Source organism: Stenella coeruleoalba (genome assembly GCF_951394435.1).
Source record: "Stenella coeruleoalba genome assembly, chromosome: 10".
Lineage (NCBI taxonomy): Eukaryota > Metazoa > Chordata > Mammalia > Artiodactyla > Delphinidae > Stenella > Stenella coeruleoalba.
Window position 1 is genome coordinate 68,061,004 of NC_137156.1, and position 15,217 is coordinate 68,076,220.

Here is a 15,217-nt window from a genome sequence, read left to right on the forward strand (position 1 = left end):
AAAAAAAACTAACTGGACAGAGAAATCTATACCATGCTAACATGAATCAAAAGCAAGCCAGGGTAGGGACCTTCCTAGTGGTCCAGTAGTTAGGACTTCACAGTTTCACTGCTGAGGCGCCGGGTTCGATCCCTGGTCGGGGAACTAAGATCCCACAAGGCATGTGGTGCCACCGAAAAACAAAACAAAAAAGAGAGAAAGAGAAAGAAAGAAAGCCAGGGTAGCTATATTAATTTCAGACAAAGCACCTCACACCAAGGAAAGTTACTAGAGATAAAGAAAGGCATTAGGGCCTCCCTGGTGGCACAGTGGTTAAGAATCCACCTGCCAACGCGGGGGATACAGGTTTAAGCCCTGGTCCAGGAAGATCCCACATGCTGTGGAGCAACTAAGCCCGTGCGCCACAACTACTGAGCCTGCGCTCTAGAGCCCGTGAGCCACAACTACTGAGCCCACGTGCCACAACTACTGAAGCCCTCACACCTAGAGCCCATGCTCCACAAGGGAAGACACTGCAGTGAGAAGCCTGCGCACCACAACGAAGGGTAGTCCCCACTCGCCGCAACTAGAGAAAGCCTGCGCGCAGCAACGAAGACCCAACGCACCCAAAAATAATAAATAAACACTAAATGTTAGTTCTTTTAAAAAAGAAAAAAAGGCATTATATGGGAAACAAAATGAAAAGACAAGCTACAGACTAGGAGAAAATATTTGCAAATGATGCAACAAACAAGGGCTTCATTTCCAAAATATACATACAACTCAATATCAAAAAAACAAACAACCCAATCAAAAAATGGGCAGAAGACCTAAACAGACATCTCTGCAAAGACATACAGATGGCCAACAGGCACATGAAATGATGCTCAACATCACTAATTATTAGAGAAATGAAAATCAAAACTACAATGAGGTATCACCTCACACCGGTCAGAATGGCCATCATCAAAAAGTCTACAAAGAATAAATGCTGGCGAGGATGTAGAGAAAAGGGAACCCTCCTGCACTGTTGGTGCAGCCACTATGGAGAAGAGTATGAAGGTTCCTTAAAAAACTAAAAACAGGGACTTCCCTGGTGGTCCAGTGGTAAAGAATCCGCCTTACAATGCAGGGGACACAGATTTGATCCCTAGTTGGAGAACTAGGATCCCACATGCTGCGAGGCAACTAAGCCTGCATGCCACAACTACTGAGCTCGTGCACCTCAACGAGAGAGCCCACATGCTGCAAACTACAGAGCCCACACGCTCTAGAGCCCGTGTGCCACAACTGCAGAGCCCATGCATCCTGTAGCCTGCACACCACAACTAGAGAAAACCCACACACCAACTAGAGAGAAGTCCACGCACCACAACAAAAGATCCTGTATGCCTCAACGAAGACCCGATGCAGCCAAAAATAAATTAAATACATAAATAAAAAATAAATCTTGGGCTTCCCTGGTGGCGCAGTGGTTGAGTCCGCCTGCCGATGCAGGGGACACGGGTTCATGCCCTGGTCCACGAAGATCCCATATGCCGCGGAGCGGCTGGGCCCGTGAGCCATGGCCACTGAGCCTGCATGTCCGGAGCCTGTGCTCCGCAACGGGAGAGGCCACAACAGTGAGAGGCCTGCGTACCGCCAAAAAAAAAAAATGAATCTTAAAAAAAAAGAAAAACACCCTAAAAACAGAGTCACCGTGTGATCCAACAATCCCACTCCTGGGCATATTCAGAAAAGATGAAAATTCTAATTCAAAAAGATACATGTGCCCCGATATTCATTCATAGCAACACTATTTACAACAGCCAAGACATGGAAGCAACCTAAGTATGGCCATCAAAAGATGAATGGATAAAGAAGATGTGGTACACATTTACAAAGGAATATTACTGAGCCATAAAAAAGAACAAAATCCCATTTGCAGCAACACAGATGGACCTAGAGATTATCATACTAAGTGAAGTAAGTCAGAAAAAGACAAATATCATGACCTATCATATCACTTACATGTGGAATCTAAAAAAAGGATAAAAATGAACTTATTTACAAAACAGAAACAGACTCACAGACATAGAAAACAAACTTATGGTTACCAAAGGGGAAAGGGTGGAGGATAAACTAGGAGTTCGGGATTAATAGATATACACTACTATACAGAAAACAGATAAACAATAAGGAACTACTGTATAAGCAAAGGGAATTATATTCAATATCTTGTAATAACCTATAATAGAAAAGAATCTGAAAAAGAATATATATATATAAAATATATATCACTAAATATCAATGAACCACTTTACTGTCCACCTGAAACTAACACAACATTTTAAATCAACTATACTTCAAAAAACCAAAGCAAAACTGCAAGACCTAAATTCCTTTCCACTCAAAAAAATCTTAAACCACACATTTTGATTGTTCAACTAAAGGAATAAATGTCTATTAATTTTTTAATTAAATAGTGAGACCACTACATATCTATTAAAATGACCAAAATTTGCAAAACACCAACAGCACCTAATGCAGGTGAGTACATAGAGCGACAGGAACTTTCATTCATTGATGACAAATGCAAAATGGTACAGCCACTCTGGTAGACAATTTTGCAGTTTCTTATAAAACTAAACATACTTTTACTATATGATCCAACAATAACACTTCTTGGTATTTACACAAAGGAGTTGAAAACTGACGTCCACACAAAAACCTGCACACGGTACACAATATGTTGATTTTTTTTTTTTGAGGTATTTTTTTGAATTGATACAGGAGCTTTATTCTGAATTGCCAAAACTTTATTCAAATTACTCCAGAATATAATTGCCAAAACTATTCAACACTGCGATGAAGATGTCCTTCAGTAGGTAAATGAATAAATAAACTGTGGTACACCCAAACAATGGAATAGTATTCAGCATTAAAATGAAATGAGCTACCAAGTCATGAGAAGATATGGAACAAACTTAAATATATATTACTCAATGAAAGAAGCCCATCTGAAAAGGCTACATTCTGTATGATTCCAATTATATGACACTCTGGAAAAGGCAAAACTATAGAGACAGTAAAAAGATCAGTGGTTGTCAGGGGCTGAGGGGAGGGAGGAATGAATCTGTGGAGCACAGAGGATTTTTAGCGCAGTGAAACTACTATGTACAATACTACAATTGTGGATACACTTCATGTTTGTCCAAACCACAGAATGTGTAACACCAAGAATGAACCTTAATGTAAACTATGGACTCTGAGCAATAATGATGTGTCAATGTAGGTTCATCATTTGTAACAAATGTACCACTGTGCTGTGGGATGTTGATAATGCGGGAGGCTATGCATACAGGGACAGTGCATTTATGGGAAATCTCTGTACCTTCTGCTCAATTTTGCTGTGAACCTAAACCTGCTCTAAAAAATAAAGTCTATCCAAGAAAAAACAAAAACTATTGTACTGAGGATGTCATTTTCAGTAAAGTGCTTTATAAAATAATATCCCCATGGTATCCAACAAGGATCATGACTATCTTCATCTGTGTGTGAGGAGAGAGGGAAGACAGAGCTGGGAAACTGCCCCCTAAGAGGGCATCCCACGAGGGAAGCACTGGCACAGGATGCCTCTGGGTCAAGAAGTAAGCCCTGCTGAAGGCTCTGCTCTGATCCCACAGTGACCACTAACCCCAAATACATACAAGTCTCCTTTCCTCACTCTGCTCAGAAACCCATTTCCTGGGATTATGAATTATCTCTGAGCTCTAATAAAATGCATACTTAGCCAGTTAGAACATTCTACCAGAGACAGTGGCGATCAAGAGAGTATACACAGAGGACTGTAAGGTGAGTCTGTTTTAGCTTGTTGATTCCAGGTGACAGGGTTTACTCAAGGATTCAATTTAGAGGAGAAAGTAGAGGTTCATAACCTATAAAGCCCGATAGTGGAACACATACCTAAATCTCAAACTGGCAAAACAAATCACCCTTGCTTAGTCAGTACTAAGTCCTTTCAGAAAAAAACATGAGTCACTGGCCCATAGTATTAGACTTGCACAAAAAAAATACTTTTAAAATTATCACTTTCAAAAATTATTTTAAGTCTTAAGTACAAGCTGCTGGGGAAGAATGCTAACAGAAAGCTATTCCATTAGCCCTAACCACTGAGCATGATTTACCAAAGAATAGGGGAGAGGTGAGGATGAGAGAGCAATGGCAGGGCAAAAAGAAGAAAAGTGTGCTTCCTCTTGTCCTATGGTGGCCCCTGCCCTCACTCAGGGCACTTCTGTGCCCTTTAAGAGGATATAGAGCACCAAGACCAAGCAACACCATAGTGGAAGAAAAAACAGAAATGAATCCAAGATCTGGAAAAAAGATATTTTATCTGCTTTATTATCTACAACAAAAATGTAAAAACCTAGTCATTCGTTTTCAACTTTATATTACTCAGCAATAAACATTTCTCAGATTTATCTAGAGAATTGGGCCAAGAGAGTATATGCTTAGAAAAAGAATGTGGTGTGAGCCTAGCAGACAGGAAAGATCTGCTGAAACTCAGAAGTTTAAGAACTCTTCATAACTGACATCAACTGACACACTACACAGACAAGCACCTAGCATAATGTGACCATAAATTAAAATCCCCTATAAAAAAGAAAAAGCTGGGGCTTCCCTGGTGGCACAGTGGTTGAGAGTCCGCCTGCCGATGCAGGGGACGCAGGTTCGTGCCCTGGTCCGGGAAGATCCCACATGTCGTGGAGCGGCTGGGCCCGTGAGCCATGGCCGCTGAGCCTGCGTGTCCGGAGCCTGTGCTCCGCAACAGGAGAGGCCACAACAGTGAGAGGCCCGCGTACCACAAAAAAAAAAAAAAAGGAAAAGCTAAGATTCTGAGACATGATACCATCTACCCACATTTTATAAATGTTTAATTTCTCAAAAGCATCAATATCTTCTCTTTCCCTGTAAGCTCCATTCTATACTCTGAAAATAGACTATGCCATAAAACTGAGAAAATGCAAACCGGAACTTTATAGAAGTTAAGCCATTTCTATGATCCAGCTCAGCAGAGTGACTTTTTGGTTTTGTACTGACATTGAGAAAATGGCGGCCTGCTTATCCTGAAGCCAGACAGGGCACTGGTTCTGAGGGTGAGTACAAGGAAATCTCTAAAACAAAATCAGAGATTGCTGACCTGCAAATTAATCTATAAATGGAACTCACAGGACTATCAGATACTGCTTAAAGTTTTGTAATAATAAAAATCTGCTTTCTTCTGATCAGTTTCAGTGATCAAGGACACATGACAGGCCTTCAGAATATGCTAACAGGTAGCAAACACCCCTATAGCAAAAATCTTTAAAAAAAAGAAAAGAAAAGAAAAGAAAAGAAAAACCCTGTAACTAAAAGCAGAAATGCATAATTTCTAATAAAGCATTATTCAGCAGAAAGAAATTTCAAAGACCACTAACCTGGTCCTCCTCTTCATCCTCATCCTCTGCCAGACGCTGCCTGCCTACTTCATACAGCCTGCACACCGTGTCCATGTTCAGAGAATCCATGCTGCCTTGGTTCTGAAATAGAACACCCAGTCCACAAGAAGTTAGTTTTTAGAAGGCCCATATCCACACCTCAGCTATGACTGGCACTCACACACCTTGACCGTGTAACTATCAAAGCTTCCAATACCCAAAATTCTTGAACTGATTCTGAAAATGTTATGTCTAGGACACAGAGAGGGAAAGAAAAACAGGATGAGAAGGCCTGGACAGCAAGGGAGAGACCACCATCCCTGGGAACAACACTGTTCCGAGGATGCTCTAGAGAGAGACTGACTCCTCTAAGAAAGGGCTGACAGTGTGAGTCCAGGATAATAGGAGATGGGACGCTCCACAATGCTCTATATCAGGATTTTCCTACTTCTCTTATACTGTGTATCTCCCCATCAGATGACTAGATTACCCTAATCTATCACCAGAAATGCATCATCTTTAGAACACATAACAGACAAAAATGTCTGGAGTATAAGTTGAAAATGATCTTAAATATCAGAATAAAACAGTAGGATTTCTTCTTGCTCCCTTTACCTCGATGACAGCAAGATAGCAGTCTTTGGTGTCTGTACATAGGTCAAAAATGTTCCGTTTCACATCAATGGTCGCTGGAAAACAGAATGTGACAAGACTCAGGACTAGACTACTACCGTGATCTTAAAACCAGCCTTTCTGTTAAAGGAATTCAAGGTGACTGTTCATAAATATTTCCCTAACTCCTCTGCTTTTCAAAAGCAGAAAAATTATAATTCTCTCAGAAAATGGAGGATCTTAAATAAGGATCACCAAAACAAGGCAAAATCATCAATACCTGACCTTCACACTTACCTATAGGTTTGTAATCAGTTGCATTAAATGTTCGGAAGGATGATCCAAAAGGGCTTTTCATCCTCTCTTCCAGTAAGTCATCTTCATCATCTGCCTGCAACATAGCTAGTTGGGACAGAAAGGGGAAATAGGAAAGGGAAGCAAAATACTATTAGAATCAGAAACATCCCCTATTCACAACTGCAGAAAATATTAATGGACAATCAAGACTTCAGAGAGTTTCCCTGTAGTAAATTCCTCTCAAAGCATCCTCCTTGCATATCCAAACAATATCCTCAACCTCTCATCTAGCTTCCAACAACTGTTACAGCTGAAAGCGTACAAATATCACAAGACAAAAAAGGTTTTTCTTGAAGTTCATAATGATACGCATGGTAAATTACTCATGAAATTTCTTTCTATACAAGATTTACTTGTTATCTTCAAAGCCAGTGGCCCTCCACTCTAAATCGACATTATTCTCATCAACAAATTTTGTCACCATTTGTACTATTATTTTATCTCTTATGTTACAACTTTGAAATGTTTTTCAATTCACATTTGACAGACATTTCTAAATAGGAAGTATCAAATTAAGTGAGTGGGGAGAGGAGGGAGAAAGAGAATAATGAAAAGTGAAAAGTTTATTACCTCCATACATCACTGTCCCCGTGTGGTTGAACACCACTCGACACTGATCTAGAGCAGGAACTGTGTGTAAAAGATGGAAAGTACGAAGGTCCCACTAGGAGGGGAAAGGTCAAGGAAAACTCTTTTCCCCAAAACTTCTTATTTAACCTCATGAGGGAAATTCTGAAATACCACTTTCTTTTCCCCTCCTTCTAGGTATTAATGCTTTAGAAGTCAACAAGATCAAGATAAAGCAAAAGCATTCAGAATGCATATCACTGAATAATGACCCTGAAAATCTCCTATAATATCCTCATATACATAAAAACTACATGAGCTCCCTCTCTCCCAATAGTAGCACTTCTTTTTACTCTTATGTGTCATTTCTATAGAGCAAAAGTAAAATCCTTCTGAAGACAGATAAAAGTCAATCTGACACCTGGGGAAGTGGGAGGGAGTAATCTGGTCACTTCCCAATACAAAGAAAACATGCTAGTAAAAGTCATCAATAATTACCAGTATCAATTGAATCCCCTACAGATTCAATAATACTTCAAACCAAAGGAAAAAAACCAGGTTATTTACCTGTGTGGATACTTCGACCAGGTATTGGTAGAAAGATAAATAATTTCTGCATTACAAACTAGGTAACAAATGGCAATTAAGACATGGGCATAAAGGATACAATCTCAGTATTAATGATGACCTCCAGCCCATTCGGATGGAAAACGCCACTGATGTTCATGTTGAACTTGTCAAACTTGTGGATGGCCTGTGCAGAGCGGACATCCCAGAGGACGCCATCATTTAAGACAAGATCATCTGTAGGATTAAAGGTGGCACAGTTCCTCTTGTAGTTGTTGGCAAGATCTGGGTTAAACAGAGTCAACAGCTTGTTGCCAGTCTGAATATCATAAATCTTTAGAGAAGAAGGGGTGGGAAGAGAAAAATCAGACCAATCCATCCACTGACGAATTCAAACAGAAGCTGCGTAAAATATCTCTCTCATGCTTTCCAAAGCCCATCAAAATTATAAAAGGCCTAACATTGAAAATAACTGGAAAATAGGAAGACCACACCCATACAAGCAAAGTTTATGTACTCTGGTTCCCATTCAAGGTTTGAAAAGTCTCTTTGCCACAAGTAAGAAAATGAGAAGTGAGACTGCAATAGGGATAAGAAAACCCTCTTCTTTCCCATCCCACTTTCAAGAAACAGAAAATGTTTCTAAGACTGAAACTGAGAAACTCTCCATGTGGACTAACCAACATTACTCACAGAATACTCTGACAGGTTACTTTTTGGAGAAAGGCATCAACAAAATGCCCTTTTCTCCTTAAAATATCCCAATATACTATCCAAAGTCTACAATGTGCAACCCATGCAGAGACCAGATCTTTCCCATCAGCTTACAGACATGCTGTAATATATCCAATCTTTTTAAAAAATCCTCCTTTAATAGAGGAACAAATAGGGAGACACCACAAGGAAACAAACAAATCCAGATCGTGGGACAAGACAACTAGCCTGGTCTCTTCAAAAGTCAATGTCATGAAAACTGGAGAAATGGTTCTTGGCTTTAAAACATTAGTGAGACATAACAACCAAATGCAATATGTGAATCTTGGCTGGATCCTGGTTCAAAAAAAAAAAAAAAAACATTTGAAACCAAACACATCAGGAACAATCGGGAAAACTGAGTATGAGATGGATATTAGTTGATATTTGGGAATTACTATAAATTTTCTTATATTTGGTAACTGTGATTATGTAATAAAATGTCACTATTGCTAGGATATACATGTTATAAGAGTTAGGGATAAAATGTTTGCAACTTACTTTCTATAATTCAGAAAAACACACATATTTACACAGAAAGAAACTATGGCAAAATACTAAACTGATGAATCTAGGTGGTAGTTATGTGTACTACTATTTCAACTCTTCTATATATTTTAACACTTTCAAATTAAGTTTGGGAGAAACCCTCTCTTCGCCACTCCATATCCCCCACCTCAAGCTACTATCCCCTCTTCTTTTCATTTTTCAGCAAAATACTACAAAAGACTTGTCTATACTCAGTGTCTCCACTTCTCTCCTGTTCTCTCGTGAACCCACTCTAATCAGATTTTTCATCCCAGTGCACAGAACTAGCTCCTGACATGGTTAACACTGACCTCCACATGGTTAGTCAAAGGTCACTTCTCAATTCTCATCCTTTTTTTTTTTTTTTGGCCATGCCACACAGCTTGCAGAATCTTAGTTCCCCGACCAGTGATTGAACCCCAGCCCTCAGCAGTGAAAGCCCAGAGTCCTAACCAGTGAATCCCCGGGGAATTCCCTCAATTCTCAACTTATGTAACCTATCAGCAGTTTCTGACCCAGGAGATCAATCCTTCTTCAAAAGAGTCTTCCCTTGCCTTCTAGAGCACATCTTTTTCCTGAGGTCTCCTGCTACCTAACTGGCCACACACTTTGTTCTCCTTCCCAAGTTCCTTCTCACATGGGCAACTTCTAAATACTAGCACATGCCAGGACTCTGTCTTTACACCACTCTTCTCTAGCCTCCTTAATGATCTCATCCAAGTTCACAGTTCATACTGTCGACAAGTGAACAACTCCCATATTTATATCTCCCACCCCAGACTTTTCTCCTGAACCCCCAATTTGTATATTCAACTGCCCATTCCCTATTTGAGTGGCTAAGAGAATCACAAACTCCATGTATCCAAAACCCCAGGGCCCAGCTGCATCACTTCTCATTGCCTCCACCACGCCCACCTAGGCACAGCCCCACTGCGCTCTCACATATTAGCTGGCACAACACCCTCCTAACTGGAAAGCCTCCTCTTGCTTCTCTCACAGAAACCAGACTCACACTTTAGGAATTTTACATCCAGTCATGTGCTTTCTTGCTCACCCTCCAGTGTCTTCATCTCACTCAGAGGAAAAACCAAAGGTCTTAAACAACACATTGCAAGAGGCTACATGCTATGCCCCACCACTGACCTCAGCCTTCTTCCTCCCACCTCCCAAGTAAGGGCTTTTCCCTTGCCATCCCCCGTCTTAGATCACTTTTCCCCACACATCTGCATGATGCCCACACTTCCTTCAAGACGCTGCTTAAACATTACCCAATCAGTGACACTGATTTCCTAGATAAAAAGGAAGTCCCCCACACCACCACCAAGCACTTCCTACCTCTTACCCTGCTTTCTTTTCCCTGGCAGCACTTACCATCTAACATACTATATATTTGCTTCTTTATTCACTGTCTCCCCAGTGAGGCTCCATAAAGGCAGGGACTTTATTTCATCTAAAACTTAGTGTTTGAAAATATCTGCTCTGCTAATGAAATAGTTCTCAAATTGTCAGATAAAGTTCTCTTCACATTTTCCCATATAACTCAGAATTACTTCATTACACTTACAGATTCTATCTGGAAAGAATATCACTGAGTAATTTTTTTTTGTCACCCACAGGACTTAAGTCCTCACACTCAGTCCAGAAGATCTCAGTATAAACAAATAGACAAATCACTTGAAAGAAGTGGATTCTAAAGTACTTACATGGGCAATGTCTCCTTTTGTGCCTATGACTCGATCCTGAGAGTGCTTACTGAACTCAACATAGTGATCTTCTGTGAAGGAATGCCTATGAACAAACAACAGAAGTACTGATATAACTGACCTTTGGGACATAATTATTCAACTGACTGAAAACAAGGTGATCCTCAGCCTCTTGCCTGACTATACTCACCTAAAGATTCTAAGCTCCCAAAGAGGAAAAACTTGTACACCTAAGATTAAAAAGAAAATTCCCTCCACCAGTTTGTCCAAGCAGATCCAAAATAATTAATGGAAACTACCTGGTTAAAGAAATGGCTAACTGGGTACACGTGCCTTTGAAATATGCTCCAGCTAAGATAGCAATGTACGCATGTGAACATGAGAAAATACGTAGATGTGCCATTTTGGATTAGTGAAGGGTCTGCTGTGTGATGGGAATGTATATACCTACCCAGTAAGAAAACCCAGCAATTAAGAAAAATAAAATCTTATTAAACATGTACCACAGATGAGGAAGAGAGAAGTCAGCAATATGACTTATAGCATTCCTCTTTTTCCCAAAAGCCTTTAAGTCAAAGAATCAGATGAAGGGGATAAACTGTAAAACAGAGAGACTAGGTTATAAAAGTAGATACATACTTCATATCAAATACTGATTTCATTCCCCAAAGTGCAGACAGAGGCTGGCTCCAAGTAGCAGATGTCAGCAGCAAGGACCCATCCTAAAAGAAGATGGGAGGCCCAAGGTGGGTAATCATGTGTTTATATAAATGCCATCTTCCATTAGCATTCTAAAATATAAAATATACTGTTGGATTATAAAGAAAACAGAAAAACTTTTAGGAACCAAGAAATGGTCAGAAGCTGCTAGGACTTAAGTAACATGTACCTCCTATGTCCTAAAAAATAACTAAATTTAAGAATATTAAATCCTCCTAAAATATAATAGTTCCAAGGCAGGGGGTGGGGGGATGTGACACTTGGAAAGATGTCAAAGATGGTTCCTCCTTTCTTAATATTTGGCCATATTTCTCCATCTATCTCATCTGAATTATCAGTCAACTGGAAACAGTTGTTAGACTTCCTAGCTAAGGATTCTTAAAGGTTTTTCAAAGAGAAAGCCCAATAAAAAGGACAACCTCCTTTACTTTAAAATCAGGAAAATTATTCTTGTCATCTTAACAGTCTTGACTTTTAGAAACAGCAGAGGCATGAATTTCATCCATAGAATAGTGTTAATAAACTGTGAACTACCACTGGAATCATATGCTTGTTTTCCTAAAAATTCACAGTACTCTGAGATTTCCTTCCAACACAAAAAGAAAACTTTAGTGGTCACAGTTGATAATCTCCATTTCCAAATGAAGCAAATTAAAAATCTATCTATGTTCAGGTCTTAGAACAAGGGTTGGCAAACATAGGGCCAGATAGTAAATACTTCAGGTTTATGCAGGCCATATGATCTGTGTTGCATGCAACTACAGTACTCAACTCTGTCATGGTAGCATAAAAGTAGCCATGACAATACATAACCGTACGAGCATGGCTGTGTTCCAATAAAACTTTATGCACAAATACAGGAAACCAGTCAGACCACAAGCCCACAGTTCACCAACCTATCCTAGAACAATGATTGAGAATAACCTAGGAAGGGACCTTTACCCTGGAAGGTTCAAGGTGTGTGATAGCTGAGTTGTGACAGTTATAGCTGGCCTCCTCCTGTCCACTAAACACATTATAGAGCTTCAATTGCCCAGTGCAGGTGCCAAGCATCAGGAACCGCTCTCGTGCTGAGAATGCACAACAGGTGAAGCCACTCTCATCCTCATTGGCTTCCCGGAACACTGAAATAGGACGGAACCTAAGCAAACAAAAGAGAATCAGAGACAAAGAACAGGCAAGGACTCAGAAAAAGAAAACTCTGTTAGAAGGACAGAAGGAAAAACAAAACATTTATGTTTCAAATGGGTTCTTCCAAAATATCAGTGACCTTCAGTGGTTCATCTTCATTTTAAAAGAGAGAAAATGACCTTCACTTAAAAATTTCAACAATAACAAAAATTCCCATGTGTAAAACCTGGGATACCATGACCTTCACTTAAGATTTTTAAGGAATAAGAGGAGACAACTTGCACCAGCACAAAAACAAACTTGAGAGCCTAGTTAGGGACAGAGTGTTGCATGGGTTCTAGAAAACATACTAGTTATAGCAAGAACACAGAGTACCTTATCAATATATTGCCAATAATCACACGAGGAACCCATGGTTGACAAAAGGGGGTATAGTCACATTGCTCATGTATTCACACAGTGATAATTCCTAGTATTTCAGGCCAACAGATGGTTTTCTGGACTAATTACTTTATGCTGATATTACCCACATACTTTGACTTAAATAGAAAAATCATTCCAATTCCCAGGAAGTGAGGTAACCTCTCCTTACCTGCTAAAGATAAGGTGCCTATCAAAGCATCCGCCATCCACCCCTCCATACTTTGGAAATGATGCCCTGCGGTTTAGCCTTGAGGTAAAGTTTATTGGCGCTTGCCGCCTCTGTTTTGGCTCAGGACATTGGTGAGGAGTAAAGAGAGAGAAAGGTGGGCAGGTGGCAACTGGGTTCTTGCAGCGAGCATGCTGCTCTCTAAGATATTCTGTGATGATACTGTCCAGCGTAGGTGGGGAAGGAAGATGTCTGTCCAACTGCTTTTTTATGGCTGGGCTTTGGCTGTAGGCGCCATGGTCCGACTTCTGCCGCAACACTCTGATTTTCCTGCCATTGCAGGGTGATGGCCTCTCTCTGATAAAACTGATCCTACCAATCAAAGGAGAGTTGCCTGCATAAGACGGGCCAGGCAGAGCTAGTGAACCCTGGGAGGCCCGTGGCTGAGGATGAGCAGTGGGGGCAGAAGGGGCAGAGGCACCCACAGCAGCATGGCTGCCCAGTCGAGTTGCAATGCCATTGGCAATGCGAGGGGTACGGGGAAGAGAAACAGGAGAAGCAGCAGCAGTGACTGGGGTGAAGGCAGAAGAATGGGAGGCAGCAGTCATGGGCAGGTCAGCCTCTTTAGTCAGCACAGTTGCTGTCTCCCCAAGCCCTTTAGAAATGAGATGGTTTCGTATCAGCAGAAGCAGCTCTTTCTCAGGAAAGGAGATCCTTGACTGGGCAACAACATCTGCTTTCTGCAGTCGTGCCAGTGACACATCAGTGCCAATGAGAAGTGGCTTTCCTGACACCCGTTCAATGAGCTCAGCAGCATATTTGCAGAACTTGACATGGTCACTGCGTTTGTCCTGCAGCACAGGCTCTTTCATCAGTTGCTGGATTTGACAGCTGCTGAAAAGGGGCAGTTTGCTGATGATCTGCCGGACAGTGCTACTGCGAGACAGGCCCACCAGGGCCTTGCAGGCCAGGGCCCGGATCTGGTCTGCATCTGTGATGGGCATCTTGATGGAGAGTAAGGACAGAAGCACCTTGATGCCATTGTTGGACTGGACCACATTCCACATCTTGGCCAGAGTGTGCTCACTGCTTTTGGGAGTCTGAGGCAGCTTTCTCCGAGGAGTTCCAGAGATAAATTTGCCAATACTAGAAATTCTGTTATCCGGGCCACACACACAATTGATGATAATCTGAAGTGCTGACTTCTGAATTTCAGCATCATGAATAAAGAACTCACCCTCAGCCACTCCCAAAATAATGCTGATACCTATTGGGGAAAAAATAAACATTTTATATTATTCCTCATAAAACTAATGGCCAACTTCAACGGTTATTCCAGAGTCAGAATTTAGAGTTCTATTCATTTTGTTCCACTTAAAAGAAAACTAGGGCTTCCCTGGTGGCGCTGTGGTGGAGAGTCCACCTGCCGATGCAGGGGACGCGGGTTTGTGCCCCTGGCCGGGAAGATCCCACACGCCACGGAGCGGCTGGGCCCATGAGCCATGGCCGCTGACCCTGCACGTCCGGAGCCTGTGCTCCGCAACGGGAGAGGCCACAACACTGAGAGGCCCGCATACCACAAAAAAAAAAAAAAAAAAAAAAACTACACTTTTTTAAAAAAAAGTATAAGGAGGGTTTCCCTGGTGGCGCAGTGGTTGAGAATCTGCCTGCCAATGCAGGGGACACAGGTTCGAGCCCTGGTCTGGGAAGATCCCACATGCCACGGAGCAACTAGGCCCATGAGCCACAATACTGAGCCTGCGCGTCTGGAGCCTGTGCTCTGCAACAAGAGAGGCCGCGATAGTGAGAGGCCCGCGCACAGCGATGAAGAGTGGCCACCGCTTGCCGCAACTAGAGAAAGCCCTCGCACAGAAACGAAGACCCAACACAGCCAAAAATAATTAATTAATTTTTTTAAAAAAGTATAAGGAATAGTTTGTATAAAATGAAATCAGTTCTATTACAGTGCATCTTTATGACATAATACCTTATATGTTAAATAGGGGAATGACGTCAGCATTATGTGGAAGTCACCCAGGGTCATGTACAAACTTTCCTGGGTAAGTAGAGCAAAAATAGTGGGAATAAATAAAAACCTTCAGCAGGAAAGGAAAAAGCCCTCAGCCCGGCTGCTATAGTGGCAGCAAGTTAAAAACAAGTGGCTATGCCTTGGGCTTTCTCCCCAGAGTGGTACACCCTAGGGCCCACAGCCAGTCACACAACTTGCCATGCTCACCTTAGCAGTAGCCCTCATC

The 15,217-nt window shown here is 41.4% G+C and overlaps 1 protein-coding gene across 8 annotated transcripts in view; it reads right to left on the reverse strand.

Annotated features, from left to right (window-relative positions):
- Nucleotides 1-15,217, reverse strand: part of DCAF1 (DDB1 and CUL4 associated factor 1) — a 92,368-nt gene that overhangs the window by 16,890 nt on the left and 60,261 nt on the right. For 7 of the 8 annotated variants that reach the window (XM_079934770.1, XM_079934769.1, XM_079934772.1 and 4 more), the window contains 9 exons: nucleotides 12,966-14,229; nucleotides 12,185-12,383; nucleotides 11,162-11,244; nucleotides 10,523-10,607; nucleotides 7,639-7,872; nucleotides 6,975-7,068; nucleotides 6,345-6,449; nucleotides 6,051-6,124; nucleotides 5,436-5,537 (listed from right to left, as the gene is read on the reverse strand). In XM_079934770.1, the coding sequence (XP_079790896.1) occupies nucleotides 5,436-5,537; nucleotides 6,051-6,124; nucleotides 6,345-6,449; nucleotides 6,975-7,068; nucleotides 7,639-7,872; nucleotides 10,523-10,607; nucleotides 11,162-11,244; nucleotides 12,185-12,383; nucleotides 12,966-14,229 (2,240 nt within the window). Of the gene's footprint in view, nucleotides 1-5,435; nucleotides 5,538-6,050; nucleotides 6,125-6,344; nucleotides 6,450-6,974; nucleotides 7,069-7,638; nucleotides 7,873-10,522; nucleotides 10,608-11,161; nucleotides 11,245-12,184; nucleotides 12,384-12,965; nucleotides 14,230-15,217 lie in introns of those variants that run through there. The other variant, XR_013830245.1, reaches the window with a different exon arrangement.